Source organism: Grampus griseus (genome assembly GCF_964374135.1).
Source record: "Grampus griseus genome assembly, chromosome: 5".
Classification (NCBI taxonomy): domain Eukaryota; kingdom Metazoa; phylum Chordata; class Mammalia; order Artiodactyla; family Delphinidae; genus Grampus; species Grampus griseus.
The window spans coordinates 65,562,776-65,578,363 of NC_138998.1; the positions used below are offsets into that span (position 1 = coordinate 65,562,776).

The 15,588-nt window shown below is 41.8% G+C and overlaps 1 protein-coding gene across 1 annotated transcript in view; it reads left to right on the top strand.

The window, feature by feature from the left end:
• Positions 1–15,588, top strand: part of TPRG1 (tumor protein p63 regulated 1) — a gene marked incomplete at its 3' end in the record, with an annotated part of 183,676 nt that overhangs the window by 96,284 nt on the left and 71,804 nt on the right. Inside the window, exon 4 of the mRNA XM_082654605.1 lies at positions 14,320–14,493. Within this exon, the coding sequence (XP_082510731.1) occupies positions 14,320–14,493 (174 nt within the window). The remainder of the gene's footprint in view (positions 1–14,319; positions 14,494–15,588) is intronic.

The following is a 15,588-nucleotide window of genomic DNA, read 5'->3' on the forward strand; positions in this document are numbered from 1 at the left end:
TAAGACCCTACATGTCATGGACCGAATTTCCCTTTCCAACCTTATTTACCATTATGCCCTTTAACAAATGCTGCCAATCAGATTGAATTACCTGCCGTTCCCCCAGAGTTCCTGACACAATACCTTGGCTTCATGATTGTACTCATCCAATTTGCTCTATCTGGTATGTTTTCTCTCCTTCCTGTTCATCCAGACCTTTCCTGTCCTTCAGGGACACTGTGCCTGTAAAGCCTTTCCATATTAATTCAACCAGAATAATCTTCTCTCCCTTCTCTGTGCTCACCTTATACAACATAATATAGTTCATGGTGTACATTGTGAGGAAAGCATTCCTTAAGTCAGGGCCTGATTCGGAGTCACCTTTGTCCAAGCCCAGCTCGGCCCACCTCCCAGTACTTAGTACAGTGTCTGGCATTTGGTAGGGGCTCAGAACTGATCATGGGCTTGACTTGCATCTAATTCTGATAGAGCCATCTATTGCCTGAAGCCCTTCACTGACACTAGCAGGGTCCATCCATCGAGTCCTAACTCTATTACCCTGGGCCTCCAAGCAGCTCAAAGCCCAACGAGACTTCCTCCATCCTTGGGTGAAAGCACTCAGGCTGAAAATGCCTCAAATCTATCAAGATGTTAATGACCTGTGGCAGGACTCTGGCAGGAACAAAAGCACCTCTGTTGCCAGAATCCATTTATACTGGGTGGGTGTTTTCGACAACCACTTAATTAAACACATTGCTTTTCTCTATAAATTCCTCCATGGCAACAGCCTCAACCAGATAGCTAATGGTCCCTAAGTAACCTGAATTACAGGACAGTGAGAGCATTTAGATGCTGCAGTCACAAACGTACTTGGAAGTGTTTGTTTTCCCAAGACTGCTACGAGTTAAGGAGGTGTCAGGAAGAGCCAAGAGGTGAAAAGAAAGTCTGATGAAGCTAAATGCCCAGCTCCATCATTTATTAGCTACGTGACCTTGGTATGTTAGTCTCTTACGTCCTCTGGGCCTCAGTTTTATCATTTATAAGATGACCATGTAAAGAGGGATATTAATTTAAGAATTAAATTACTTAAAATATATACAATGCTTAGACCAATTTTGGCCACATAGTATGTGCCACCTAAGAGTTTGCTTTTATAATGGTTATTATTATTAATAATAATATTCACCCATTTATACAATCATTTACGTGTTTACTGAGCTCCTTACATAAGCCAGACTCCGCCCTAAATGATGAAAATACAGAAACAAGTAAGACAAAATTTCTGTCTTCAAGGAACTCTCAGTCTTGTGGGGAAGGAGGACATGTAAAGGAAGTCACAGCACAGTATGACACTTGCTGATACACGGTCTTACAAATTATTCTGTGGGAGCTCAGAACTCAGTGTGTCTGTATTGTTGACATAGGTCAAGGGAGGAAGAGAAATTTCCAAAAAAGATATGATGGGAAAGAACATCTCAGGAAGAGGGAAGAATCTGTGCAGAGTAACTGAGACAGGCTCAGGGAACCACAGACAGTTCTCTATAGCTGGATTAATGAGCAAGAGTCAGAGAACTAGAAAGAAGTTGGAACGTCAGGAAGGAACCAGAAAGGAAAGAATTTTGAACACCAGGCTAAGGAGCATGGATCACATTTTTTTCTTGAGTCACAAATTGGAGATCCATAAGCCATTTCCACCCTGCTAAGTATTTTTCAAAATTTGAATTTGAATGTTTTTAGTTAAGGTATGTGCTTCCAGTTTGCCAACACCTTGTCACTTCCCATTGTCTCACACTGGCCCCTCTTCATTCCCTGATGCAGTGGTGTGTGCTCGGCTCTCCCACTCATGATGGCCAGCTGTGTGCATCTCTTCCAACTCCAGGTCCAGTGACGTCACCTTGGGATATTGAAATCAGTCATGACAGGAGAATTTATACCAAGGAAATAAAATCAGGGCTTCATCATTATCATTATTGTTACTTTAGAATGTGTTTACCATTTACAGCACACCACTGCCTTTGTTTCCTTCATGACCACTATATAGGCATTGCTGTCTTGAGTTAAATAGGGTGTTGACATTATTAGACAGGCAATAGATTCTGGAAATAGTTGCCCAATAATTTAAACTTAGTCTTGATTATTTAGGGGACTGCCAATGTGTGGTTTATTAAAGAAAACAAATAAGACCTCAACCTTAATATTGAGGCTATCAACACATTTAGGTCACTACAGCTGTTATACAGACAACTATTATAGTCTCTTACGAATAAACGTGCTGCCTGATACACAAAGAGGAAATTGTCTCCACTCTATTGGGTCCCTAGGTTATCCCAAAATGCCCTGTTGTAGGGAAAGTAGGTTGGGTTTAGGAAGAGTAATCAATGTGAAAGAGAAAAGAGCCTCTGCTTCCACTAGTATGTTCAATGGAAAGAACTACCGAGTTTAAGAATTGCTGTGGCTTCTGAAAACACTGTGCTATGTGAATTAGTAAAAGTGTAATCTTCTGAGCAAGGAAACTTACCAGGGAAATTGAGAGGAAACTGTATAATGATGAAAGGGTCAATCCTTTCATCCAAGAAGACAGAGAAATCTTAAATATGTATACACCAAATAATAGAGCTGCAAAAGTTTTGAAATGAAACTGATAGAAATGAAAGGAGAAATAGACAAATCCATGATTACAGTTGGAGACTTCAAGACCATTCTTTCAATAATTGATATAAAAAAATGGGCAAAACTTCAGCAAGGATTTAGAAGAACTTAACAACACTATGACCCAATCAGCATTCATAGAACTCTCCACCAAGTAACAGCGGAATACATGTTCTTTTCAAACACCCACAGAACATATACCAAGATCCACCATATCTTGCACTACAAAGCAAACGTCACCAAATTTAAAAGAATTGAAATCATACAGGATATGTTCTCTGATTACAGTGGAATCAAAGAAGAAATCAGTAATAGAAAGATAACAGAAAAATATCTAAATGCTTGGAAACAGAACAACATACTTCTAAATATGGGTAGATAATCCTGAGGTCAAAGAGAGCATTTCAAAGAAATTAAAAAGTTCATTGAATTGAATGCAAATAAAGACAAAACATATCCATAGCTGTGTGGGATACAGCTACAGCCGTCCTGAGAAAGAAATTTACAGCATTAAAGGAAAAGTGCTCAAATCAGGTGAAGGAACATCCTAAGTCAATAGTAGAAGCCTCAGCTTCAAGAAATTAGAAAAAGAAGAATAAACCCAAAGCTGAGAAGGAAAGAAGTAATAAAGATAAAAGTAGAAGTTAATAAAAAACAAAAACAATGGGAAAAATTAAAGAAGCAAAAAGCTGGTTCTCTGAAAATTTCAATAAAGTTGACAAACTGCTAGCAAGGATGACCCAAAAAACAAAAAAAGTCATAAATTACGAATATTAGGAATAAAACAGGGGCTATCACACAGACCCGACAAACACCAGAGAGATAATGAGGAATTATAGCCAACAACTCTACACACATAAATGTGACAACTTAGATGAAATGAACCGTTTCCTCAATACACACACCCAAGATGAAATAGATAATTTAAGTAGCCTTATAACAATTAGGAAATTAACTTTGTGATTAAAACCTTCCCCAGGGCTTCCCTGGTGGCGCAGTGGTTGAGAGTTCACCTGCCGATGCAGGGGACACGGTTTCGTGACCCGGTCCGGGAAGATCCCACATGCCGCGGAGCGGCTGGGCCCATGAGCCATGGCCGCTGAGCCTGCGCATCTGGAGCCTGGAGCTTGTGCTCCGCAATGGGAGGGGCACAGCAGTGAGGGGCCCGCGTACCGCAAAAAAAAAAAACAAAAAAAAAACCTTCCCCAAAAGAAACATCTAGGCCTGGATGGTTCTACTGGAGGATTCTATTAAGCATTTAGAGAAGAATGAACACCAATTTACATAATCTTTTCCAGAAAATAGAAGAGAAAGGAATGCTTCCCAGCTCATTCTATGAAGCCAGTATTAACTTGATACTAAATCCAGACAAAAACAGTACAAAAATAAAACTACAGACCAATACCCCTCATGAATATAGATTTAAAAATTCTTAACAGAACTTTGGCAAATAGAATTCAGCAATATAAAAAAAATAATTATGTACCATGACCAAGTGGGGTTTATTCCAGTGATTCAAGGCTAGGTCAATATTAGAAAATTAATCCATGTAATCCACCATATTAACAGGCTAAAGAAGAAAAATCATATGATCAGATCAATAGATGCAGAAAAAGCATTTGACAAAATTCAACATACCCATTCATGACAAAATCCCTCAGAAAATAACAGAGAGGAACCTTTTCAATTTGATAAAGAACATCTATATCAAACCTATAATAATTAACATCATGCTATTGGGAAAAGACAATGTTTTCCCCGTAAAATTGGGAACAAGGCAGGCGTCCACTCTCACTACCAATATTCAACACAGTCCTGGAAGTTCTAGTCAGTGTAACAAGGCAAGAAAAGTAAATAAAATGCATACAGGTCAAACAGCAAGGAATAAAAACTGTTCCTAATTGTAGATGGCATGATAGTCTATGTTGAAAATTCCAAGGAATCTACCAAAAAGTTTCCAGAACTATTAGATGAGTTTAGCAAGTTTGCAGGGTACACGATAAACATACAAAAAATATTTTAGTAATAATTTTTTAAAAATAAAAAATCAATTATATTTCTATACACTAGCATTGAGGAGGTACAAACAAAAATATAATAACATTTATAATCACTCAAAAAAAGAAAAATATTTAAGTGTAAATCTAACAAAATATGTATAGGACTTACACACTGAAAGCTACAAACTGCTGATGAAAGAAACAAAGATCTAAATCCCATGTTCATATATTGGAAGAATCAATATAGTAAAGATGTCAAATTTGACATACAGGTTCAACATAATTCCTTTCAATCTCAGCAGGATTTTTGTAGGTATGGACAAAACTATTCTAAATTTTTTTTTCAGTTTGCCTGTTTTATTTTTTTATTTTATTTTTAAAATATTTATTTATTTATGGTTGCATTGGGTCTTCGTTGCTGCACGCGGGCTTTCTCTAGTTGCAGTTCACAGGCTTCTCATTGCAGTGGCTTCTCTTGTTGTGGAGCATGGGCTCTAGGTGCACGGGCTTCAGTAGTTGTGGCATGCAGGCTCAGTAGTTGTGGTTCGCGGGCTCTAGCGTGCGGGCTCAGTAGTTGTGGCACAAGGGCTTAGTTGCTCCGTGGCACGTGGGGTCTTCCCGGACCAGGGCTCGAACCTGTGTCCCCTGCATTGGCAGGCGGACTCTTAACCACTGTGCCACCAGGGAAGTCACTATTCTAAAATTTTTATGGAAAAACAAAGGAATTAGAATAGTTAAAACAATTCTAAAAAAGAAGAATAAAGTGTTTCTCACTGGCAAATCCTATTTTCTACTCTATAACTTCAGCCCCTGGCCAGAGCTGATTGGACAAATGGGGGCTAATCGGTTAGCTGATGTGAGACTCAAGAAGATAACTCAGAGGAATGATTTGGGCTAACAGAATCCCTTATCTTGAGAGTCTGAACTGGGAGATTTAGGACAACAGAGGCCAGTTAGCTACGAGAGCAGATTCTGCAAGTTCATGTATAGTCAGGACTAAGGAAACAATAAGGTCATAGGTAAGGTGGAATTAAAGAGGAGCAAACACTGGCAGTAGGCAGAAGGCCACATCAGTCAGGAGGAAACAGATGAGATGCATGGAGCGATACACAGACATCATGAGAGAGACAGCCCCTCGAGAGTGCATTTCATTCCTTGTGACTTTCTAGGTTTCCTAAATCCCTACTGTGTTATGGTTCCTGTTCGTAGATTTCTGTGGGATTCCTCAGAGTATTTTTGTAACACATCTCCTCTTCCTGGACTTGCCTGATGTGGGATGTGTCTCCTGTACCCAAGGAGGTGTAACTAACACAGTACAGTAAGCAAAAATCTCTCCCATTTAAAAGAATAAAACAAGGGAGGTGGCAAGATGTGAGCGTTTGTTGTATCCCATCCCTCTGTTCTTCCCTCTCTGTTGCCTCCTCAAAATTAGTCCTTGTTCTCCTGCCGCTTCTTTGGCTTCTGATCAAGTGAATCCCCTAAAGTGAATTTGGGGGAGGCGGGGAGGAGAGAGCCCCTCGGGGGTGGGCCTCTTATTAGAACCTGGTGTGCCCAGTAGCTATGCAACAGCTATTTAGTTGTTTTGTGGGAAAGAGAGAAGGATGGGGTGTGCCCAGAGTCTTCTCTTTTGTGTAGCTTTTAAAATATCCTCTTACTGATGGTACTGTGGTGGGGGAGAGCACAAATGCCTGCTGCACGGGGAAGACACGTGGGAGAAGCCGCTAGATGGAATGTATATGGCCTGGGCTTGGGGGGTCAGAAGTGCTGGATTCTCACCATGGCTCTGTCATTGGTACTAGATGCATGTCACTTTATTAAGACTTGGTTCCTCCACCTGTGAAGTGGGGATAATAACCATTTAACGTGAAAACATTCTCAAATTGCAAAGAAATCGTGGTGATTTCAGCACGAGATGTGGCTTCTGCTTAAATCTCCTTCCACTCTCCTCCTTGTTCCTTTTGCTGTGGTCACGCTGGCTTCCTTGCTGTTTCATAAAACGTGATGGATCCCATCTTGTGGACTTTGTTTTCCAGGGGGAAAAGTGACCATTGTTTTTTTCTGCACTCAATTGGAGCAATATGAAATTTCATGGTAGGACTTCTCTTACTCAGTCAAAAAGTAGTTCTGTGGATACAAAAGTGGATGTTTCCAGGTTCATCCTTGTCCATATTTTACGGGGACACTTTGTCCTATACTGAGTGGTACGTGTTAAAGATGTGTTGGAGAAATGAATAAATATTCCTGAGGCCTTTTTAGTGTACCTCCAGAGAATCATCCGTACTTTGCAACTCATGCTTTTCCAACACTGAGATCTTCACCAAACAGCAGGAAATGAAAAGCTGATAAGAGAGTCTTCTTTAAGGACATCAAATAGATACCTAGGGTTCCTTTTCCTGAGCCCTGTGGGCAATGGGCTGGGAATCCAGACACCTGAGTCTGTGGACCTGTGTTCTCATTATCCAGTCTCATCATACCCATTAACTCTTCCTTAGGTGATTTCACCTCACATCTTAGAGAACTGTGTATTCCTTAAGAGTTGAATGTTTTTCTCAGTATTCCCAGTAGCTAAGTGCGGGGCCAGGTACATGGCCGGCTGCATGGGGTAGTGGGAAAAAAATGAACCACAGGAAGTCAAGTCAGGGGACGGGAACAAGGAAGGTTTGTGGACATCGGGTTTTTATTAGAATACTGTGTTTACTTGGAGGGTCCCCTATTTTAAACATATTGGAGAGGCCCAGGGAGAGATTAACCAAATGATTGAAAGAACTGCATGTGGGTTATTTAGCTAAATGTTTTATAAGACTTCACTTAACTCAGGGGGAGGCAAATTGCTCTGCTTCAATGCCATGCATTTTTCATCTGTTTGTGTTTGAATTGTAAACCCAAACTGGATTCTCTTCAGGGCCTGGAACCCAGTGGGTGCTCAGGGAATATGTGTGGAATGAATGATTCAGTGTTTTCCTCCTGAGTTGCTGATTCTTGGCTAGCCAAGGAGCTGTCTTCCTCTTTCAAGAGCTGGTTATTCTAAGAGGCTAGAGGGGCACAGGAAAGAAGATTGATTTGTAAATCAGGCATAATCATTCTATTCAATATCAGAGACGATGTCTTAGTGGTGTGTGTGTGTGTGTGTGTGTGTGTGTGTGTGTGTGTGCGTGTGCATATTCGGGGGAATAATATTAGAAGAATATATTTGGGGGAGAAAAATCATTTCCAAACCATAAACTGATTTGACACAGACTTAAAAGAGCAACTGAGAGTATTGTTAGGAGTAGGGCTGGGGCGACTGGCAAAGCATCTGGGATGGTTTGAGTAATGGGGTGGGGGTCCTGGAAACTTGCTCGGATGGGTCCCACCTGTCATTGGTGGTTCGCTGTTGCCCTCTGCTGGCCAAACTGTTGTAGTACCAGGAAACTGCAAATCTCCGGGAGCAACTAGGTTCCCTGTTTTCACCAGGAGGTCTAGGCCCCTTTCCCATCAAAGACGGGAAATGCAGCTAGTGCTGAGGAACAGCAGTGGTAGGAGAATGTAGCAAATTCTCTGCCAGGAGAGACAGGCTCTCATCACTGTGGGGATGAATCTTATGATTCTAATTTTTTATTCCATGCTCTGTTCATTTACTAAGACCTTGCTCTCTCTTTGGCTCTATGCTGGGCACAGTGAGGAGACCCAGATAGGGCTCAGTCACTGACTCTACACCATAGGGTCTTCCATCATGTGTGTGGGGAACGGAAGGAGAAGTACAGAAAATTGTGACTAAGGCCACAATTGAAACCTTGATAAAGGTTGTGTGTATTTAACGGAAAGAGAGATGGTATCTACTTGGGGGCGAGGGAGGTGAGGGGAAGGTGCCATTAAACAGATAGCATTTAAGCTGGGAACCTGAAGGATAGGTGATTTTTTTACTTAAAAAATATCTCTTTTAATATTACTCAGCCATAAAAATGAATGAATTCACAACATTTGCAGCAACATGGGTGGACCTAGAGATTATCATACTAAGCAAGCAAAGACAAATATCACATGATATAACTTATGTGTGGAATCTAAAAAAAATAAAAGATACAAATGAACTTATTTACAAAACAGAAATAGACTCGCAGACATAGAAAACAAACTTATGGTTACCAAAGGGGATAGTGGGAAGGGGATAAATTAGGAGTTTGGGGTTAAAATACACACACTACCATATATAAAATGAATAGCCCACAGGGACCTGCTGTATAGCACAGGGAACTATACTCAATATCTTGTGGTAACCTATGAAGGAGGAGAATATAAAAAAGAATATATATATTTATATATGCGTGTATGGCTGAATCACTTTGCTGTATACCTGAAACTAGCACAACATTGTAAATCAACTGTATTTCAATAAAAATTTTAAAAGATATATCTCTTTTACCATAAAAGTAGAAAGTTTATCATAAAAAATTAAACTTTGGCTAATAAAAGCATGAGAACAAATGAAAGTCTCTTGAAATCCCAGCACTCAGATATAATCAGTGTTAACATTTTGATCTATATATTTTGCTGTTGTTACAAAATTGGAAGTACACTGAAGGTACCATTTTGTATCCTCCTCTTTCTCACTCTTTTTGTATGAACATTTTCCCAATGTTACTTTTTTTTTTTTTTTTGAAAATGTGCTATTTTATGGGGGAGTATTTCAATTTGTACAACTGTGGATAGGATTCTTCAAGCAGCATGAGGAAAAGCATATAGGTTGCACTGCACAAGAATTGTTAATTCTTCACCAATTCATTTCAGAAATAGTTTTTGGACACCTACGACAGTGGTGACACCATGCTAAGAACTGACTCTCTCTTTGTGATGTTTACAGTATAGGAGAGAAGACTGACATGAATTAGGTAATCACAGAAATAACTATAAAATTGCATCTGGGAGAAGTGCTGTGAAGGAGAGATGTGAAGTTCTATGAAAGTATATATTAGAAAGAAGAGAAGTAGTCCTGGAGGTCTGGGAAAGCTTTCCAGAGTAAGGAGTAATTGAGCTCAGCACTATAGGAGTTAATTAAGTAAAGAAGATCAAGAAGAACGTGACCGGCAGAGGGAACAGCACGTGCAAAGTCCCTTCAGCAGGAGTGGGCGTCGTTGAGTCCAAGAAACTGAAAGTAGATCAAAGAGAAGGGAGTGCAGAGGTCTGAAATGTCGTTGAAGAAATAGGTAAGGCCTGACCCTACAGAGCCTCTTAGACCAGGTGAATATTGTCATTTCTTGTAAGAGCTATGGGGAACCGTTGAAGTGTTTGAAGCCAGGGTTGGGAGGTAAAGGACAGACAGATTTGTTTTTATTTATTTTTTTATTTATTTACTTTTGGCTGCGTTGGGTCTTGGTTGCTGCGTGAGGGCTTTCTCTAGTTGTGGCGAGCAGGGGCTACCCTTCGTTGCAGTGTGCGGGCTTCTCATTGCGGTGGCTTCTCTTGTTGTGGAGCACAGGCTCTAGGTGTGCGGGCTCCAGTAGTTGCGGCATGTGGGCTCAGTAGTTGTGGCTCGTGGGCTCTAGAACGCAGGCTCAGTAGTTGTGGCACATGGGCTTAGTTGCTCTGCGGCATGTGGGATCTTCCGGGACCAGGGCTCAAACCCGTGTGCCCCGCATTGGCAGGTGGATTCCTAACCACTGTACCACCAGGGAAGCCCCAGATTTGTTTTTAAAAAGGTCTACCTCATTGCAGTATGTATGAGGCTGGGAGGGAAATAAAGTATATGTAGATAAACCAGGTCCAGGTGGCTAGTTGCCCAAGCCCAGTGAGAAGGGGACTGCACGAGTCCAGGCAGGAGATGTGGGAAGACTGGATTAAGATAGTGAAAGTCTAGTTGGAGAGAAGTGGATGGTTTTGAGAGATGTCTGGGTAGTAGAATGTTTAGGACTTGGCATGTGAGGTGAAGAAATAGGATGTGTCCCGAAAGACTCCTAAGTCTCTAGCATACATAACTGGATAGAAGAAGGGTTTTCCCCCATGATAGGAACACTGGAAGAGGTCAAAGTTTGGAGGGGACAGTCATAGATGTTTGCTTTGTTTCCCAGAGATAACATTTTCAGGAGTGGTATAGATCATCACATCAGCTCCTTCCAGAGATAGCTCTTACCACACTTGCACACCACACTGAAGGGTCCTCTATTTGGGGGTGAGTGGTCCCATGGAGAAAGCAAACACTATGCCTGGATTTGCTGTCTCCATACTTATTTCAGGGCCTTGAACTACTACTTGCTAGGTGTCAAGCATTGGGCAAGTCATTTTAAGGGTCTCTGGACCTTAGTTTCTTATCCTTAAAATGAGGGTAATAGCTTTTAGTCCAAAAGATCGTTGGGAGGATTAAACAAAAGCATTGATATTCAAGAGCTTTGTGAATGTCCGTGGACTACACAAACACAATATGTTATTGTTATTTCTACTCCTATATTTGTTCTGAATATTACCGCCAAACTTATATTAATATTAGGAATATAAAATTCAATGTTTTCTCCAAGAGTTCTCTGGGAAAAAAGGTGTGATTGAAGTCTAAATAAATAAATCTACCACCCAGAAGCTAGAGATGGTGGCCCCAAACTATGTATAAGCCTGTGTGTGTACTTGGATTCAGACTTTTCCGACATGTAAATTATGCAGTCTGTGTCACAGCAGAGCACTCTGTTCCTAAAAAGAATTCTCTCTCTTTTTTTTTTTTCCTGAATCCATCCTCTACCTTTTAAAATAAATCTCATTATGGAGTGCTGACATTTTCAGTAAAACCATTAAACTAAAATCTGAGGATTTTTTAGACTAAAAACAAGTCTGGTTTATTAGGCAGCAGCTTATAACTTGCTGCTAAGTAGATACAATCTATTTAGAGAAATTTATGTAGATATCTGATACAACATTTCAGAATCCTCGTCTCTTTCTGACTAAGACGGAGAATGTTAAACAGATTATCAAGAATTCTTTCCTTCTCTTGGTGGAGTAGAAGTTGAATATTGCAGCATTGTTAGAGCGGATGGAAACCATAGGACCAAGATTTAAACCAGATCTCTTGACCCTACATCACTAACACTAGTGATGTACACTACTACCGTATTCTAGTTCAGTGGCTTTCAATGTGACTTTCTTCAAAGGGTGGTGGGGAGATGTAGAGCTAATACTTGTACAAGCATAAGGGCCGGCATATAATAAGGCATGATCTCATCTTTCTTTCTTTCCTTTTGTTTCTCCCTATTTCTTCCTCCTTCATCTCCCTTTTTCTCTCCTTCATGTCTCTTCCTGTTCCTCTTCCTGTTGATTAAACTTTTAATTTTGTCTCGCCTGTCTTTAGACTGCATTGAGGAATGGCACATATTGGGGTTACCCAAGGACACTTAGGTCCCTGACAATGATAATAACAGCTCATTTACAAACCACCGATTGAGAATCATGTCCCTTAATCCTCTCCCCAAACTTAGGCGATGAGTACTGTCTCCATTTCACAGATAAGGAATGTAAGCTACAGACAGGCTCAACAGCCAATCTTACAGAGTTAGTTAGCTGGAAGTTTTCATCCCCAGTTACTCACCCAGCCCAAAGGCCTCCAAAATGATTATGATTGGCACTCCTTTACCACTCAACAGCTATTTATTTAGAGCAGGCTGTTTGACAGGAACAGAGTAAATAGCCCCGCAGGCACAGTCACAGCCCTCATGGAACACACACACACACAAAGACACGACACACACACACATAGGGATGATCCTCAGATGACACTCACTGGCATTGCCCTACCCTCTGTACTTTGGTGTCCATTCTGATTTGTCAGTGTTCATGTGGTACCAGTTACTAAACTTTTAAGATATCATTCCTTCTTACAAACTATGAGAAGTGCTGAAAATGGAAAAGGATCAGAAAGCTTAAAAAAATGTAATAGGGGGACAAGTTTATATCGGAGTTTAAGAAATCTCCTTTGAGTGAGGCATTTGAACCATGACTTGAACAATGAGTTTCTCAGCCTACTATGAGATGGTGCTGGGCAGAGGCCAGACCATACAGGGACCTGTAGTCCATATTATGTAACTTGGATTTGATTCTGAAATCAAAAAGATGTCATTTAATAGAGTGAACAGGGGAGTAACATCATTCCTTTTGTATTTGAAGAATAGCACTCTGGTTACTATGTGAGAATGGATGGGAGCAGGGTGCCCAGTCCTAATTTTTACATTAGATTGACTCTGTGTAGTGGGGGTTCAGATATGAATCAGTCACAAATCATCCTTTTCTGTCTCTTAGGGAAGACAAAACATGCACTGAAACGGTTATCATATAAGTCATGCAGTGCTATATACAAAGGCTGTAGCAGACAGACAGCAAAAGCGTTGAGAGTGAGGAGAATTTCAGACCATGCTCCCTTTCTTTTAACCAGAAGCATTGCTTCTGGTTCTCTCTGTTCTCTCTGTTGGAGAGATTCTTAACTCAGAATTTTCCATGCATATCCTGAAAGGCTCTCAAATCTGAAGCAAATCAATTCAGTAAACACTTACCCAGTGTCTGCTTTGTCTTTGGCTTGTAAGAATCTCAGTTCACTTGTTTCACTATGTTTATACCATAAGAAAATGACAGAATGAGCTTGAAATAGTGATGGCTTGGGTGGAGGTCACTGGACCTATATTCAAGTCTCCTTTTTTTTTTTTTCTATTTTGTGGTACGTGGGCCTGTCACTGTTGTGGCCTCTCCCGTTGCTGAGCACAGGCTCCGGATGCGCAGCCTCAGCGGCCATGGCTCACGGGCCCAGCTGCTCCGTGGCATGTGGGATCCTCCCAGACCGGGGCACGAACCCGTGTCCTCTGCATTGGCAGGCAGACTCTCAACCACTGCGCCACCAGGGAAGCCCCAAGTCTCCATTTTATCTTCAGTCAGCAATGCGACCTTTGGAGATTAGCATAAATTAATGCCTAGTGAGTCATCCAGATTGAGTTAGAACAAAGATTATTTTTGGTGTGCTTTGAGGAAGATGTGCTCCATGAAGGCTTTCTAGAGAACTGGGAAGACATGGAGGAGCATGAATCAGTTGACTGCCAACATGATACAATCTTGCTATTCCCCTAATAGATCCTGTCAAGGCTAATCATCTCTGAGCTCTGTGGCCGTAAAACCTCTCCCTGTGGACTCCCCTGGTGGCACGGTGGTTAAGAATCCACCTGCCAATGCAGGGGACACAGGTTCGAGCCCTGGTCCGGGAAGATCCCACATGCCACGGAGCAACTAAGCCCGTGCGCCACAACTACTGAGCCTGCGCTCTAGAGCCCGTGAGACACAACTACTGAGCCCGCATGCCGCAACTACTGAAGCCCGCGTGTCTAGAGCCCGTGCTCCGCAACAAGAGAAGCCACCACAATGAGAAGCCCGTGCACCGCAACAAAGAGCAGCCCCGCTCACCGCAACTAGAGAAAGCCCGCGCGCAGCAACCTAGACCAAACACAGCCAAAAAAACCAAAAAATAAAACGAACAAAACAAAACAAATCCTTTCCCTGTGATCCTCCACTTCCCTCCTCCCTTGGTCATGGGGCTGGAATGAGAGAGAAGGGATGGCATTCTTCAGCTTCTCTTTCTTCCGAGGTGATCAAACCTCATTATTTTCTGTGTCAGTAGATATGTTTCAGACAATTCCATTATTTTCAACTTGGAAAGATTATGCAAATAACTTTTGTTCTCTGTGGTGATTTTTTACAGGACAGACCACTGGAACAATGAGGAGAGGATTTTGCTGGTCACAGACAGGATTCTCTTGATCTGCAAATACGACTTCATCATGCTCAGCTGTGTGCGGTTGCAATGGATTCCCCTGAGTGCTGTCTATGGCATCTGCCTGGGCAAGTTTTCCTTCCCTACAATGTCACTGGACAAGTGAGTATGATGTCTTAGACTCAGGAAAGTGGTGCAGTGGGTGTGGGGCAGGCAGGGGAAACAATCACCACGTTCAGTTCAGTGCTGTAAGCTGGGAGAATCCAGGGGAGAACAGTGACGCTGTCGCCGAATTCATCAAACAATCCTTGAGTTTCCACGCTACGTCAGACACCAGGGATACAATTTTAAGTACATTTGTACTTTAATATGAGTACCTGACAAGTCAGTGGTTGAATGTAAAGTGGAAAGAGCTGTGGGGACATGGAGGAAGCGGTTTTCACCTAATCCCTGTGGCAGAGATTAGAGAAGCTTTCCTGGAGAAGAGCTTGAGCCAATATTTGACATGGGGTAGGAGTCAGCCGAAGAACAAAAGCTTAAGAATATTCCAAGCAGAAGGAAGAGAGAGCAACCAAAGGAATGAAGGTAGGAAAAAGTTCTGTAGAGTAAACACCATACAGTACCACTCCCATCTGTGAGGTAAGCCTGAATACCCCCCTCTCCTAAGAGTGCTGTCACCTGCAGAATACCCAGCGCTTTTAATTAAGGCAGTCTGGTTCTAGACACCTTGGTGCCTTTATTCGTGACATTTTAACCCGTGGCTTCTAGCCCCAAGCAATTGACCATTTCTACCCTTCCTTGCTGTACAATGTTCCTGCAACTTTTTCTACAAAGGTAATGCCTACCACACAGGGTCAACCAGGTCTGAAACATTCCAGGGAGAGGTGCGGCCAAATACACCAGTGTGGCTTTATAACAGCAACCACTGGAGGGCCTTGTTCTTGGGGTCCTGCTGCCATCCTCACCCCCAGCAGCTGTCACTTGCCTTTGGGAATTGAAATTATTCTACAAAGCTTAATGAACAGAACCCAAGATGGCTAATAAGACTTCTTGAAAGAAGTCTCTTTGGGATCTTTCCTGGAAGCTTAGTGGAGGAGGGGACATCACCTCTCTCGGAGAGGTTGACAGTTACCAAGAGACCTGGTGAGGTCTATAGAGGAGGGTTGCTGAACTGAGCAAATTCTTGTTATGGTCTCAGGAAGAACTGACTTTCTTCAACATTTTAAATCTAAGCCGGAGGACAGCTGTCTTCCTCTG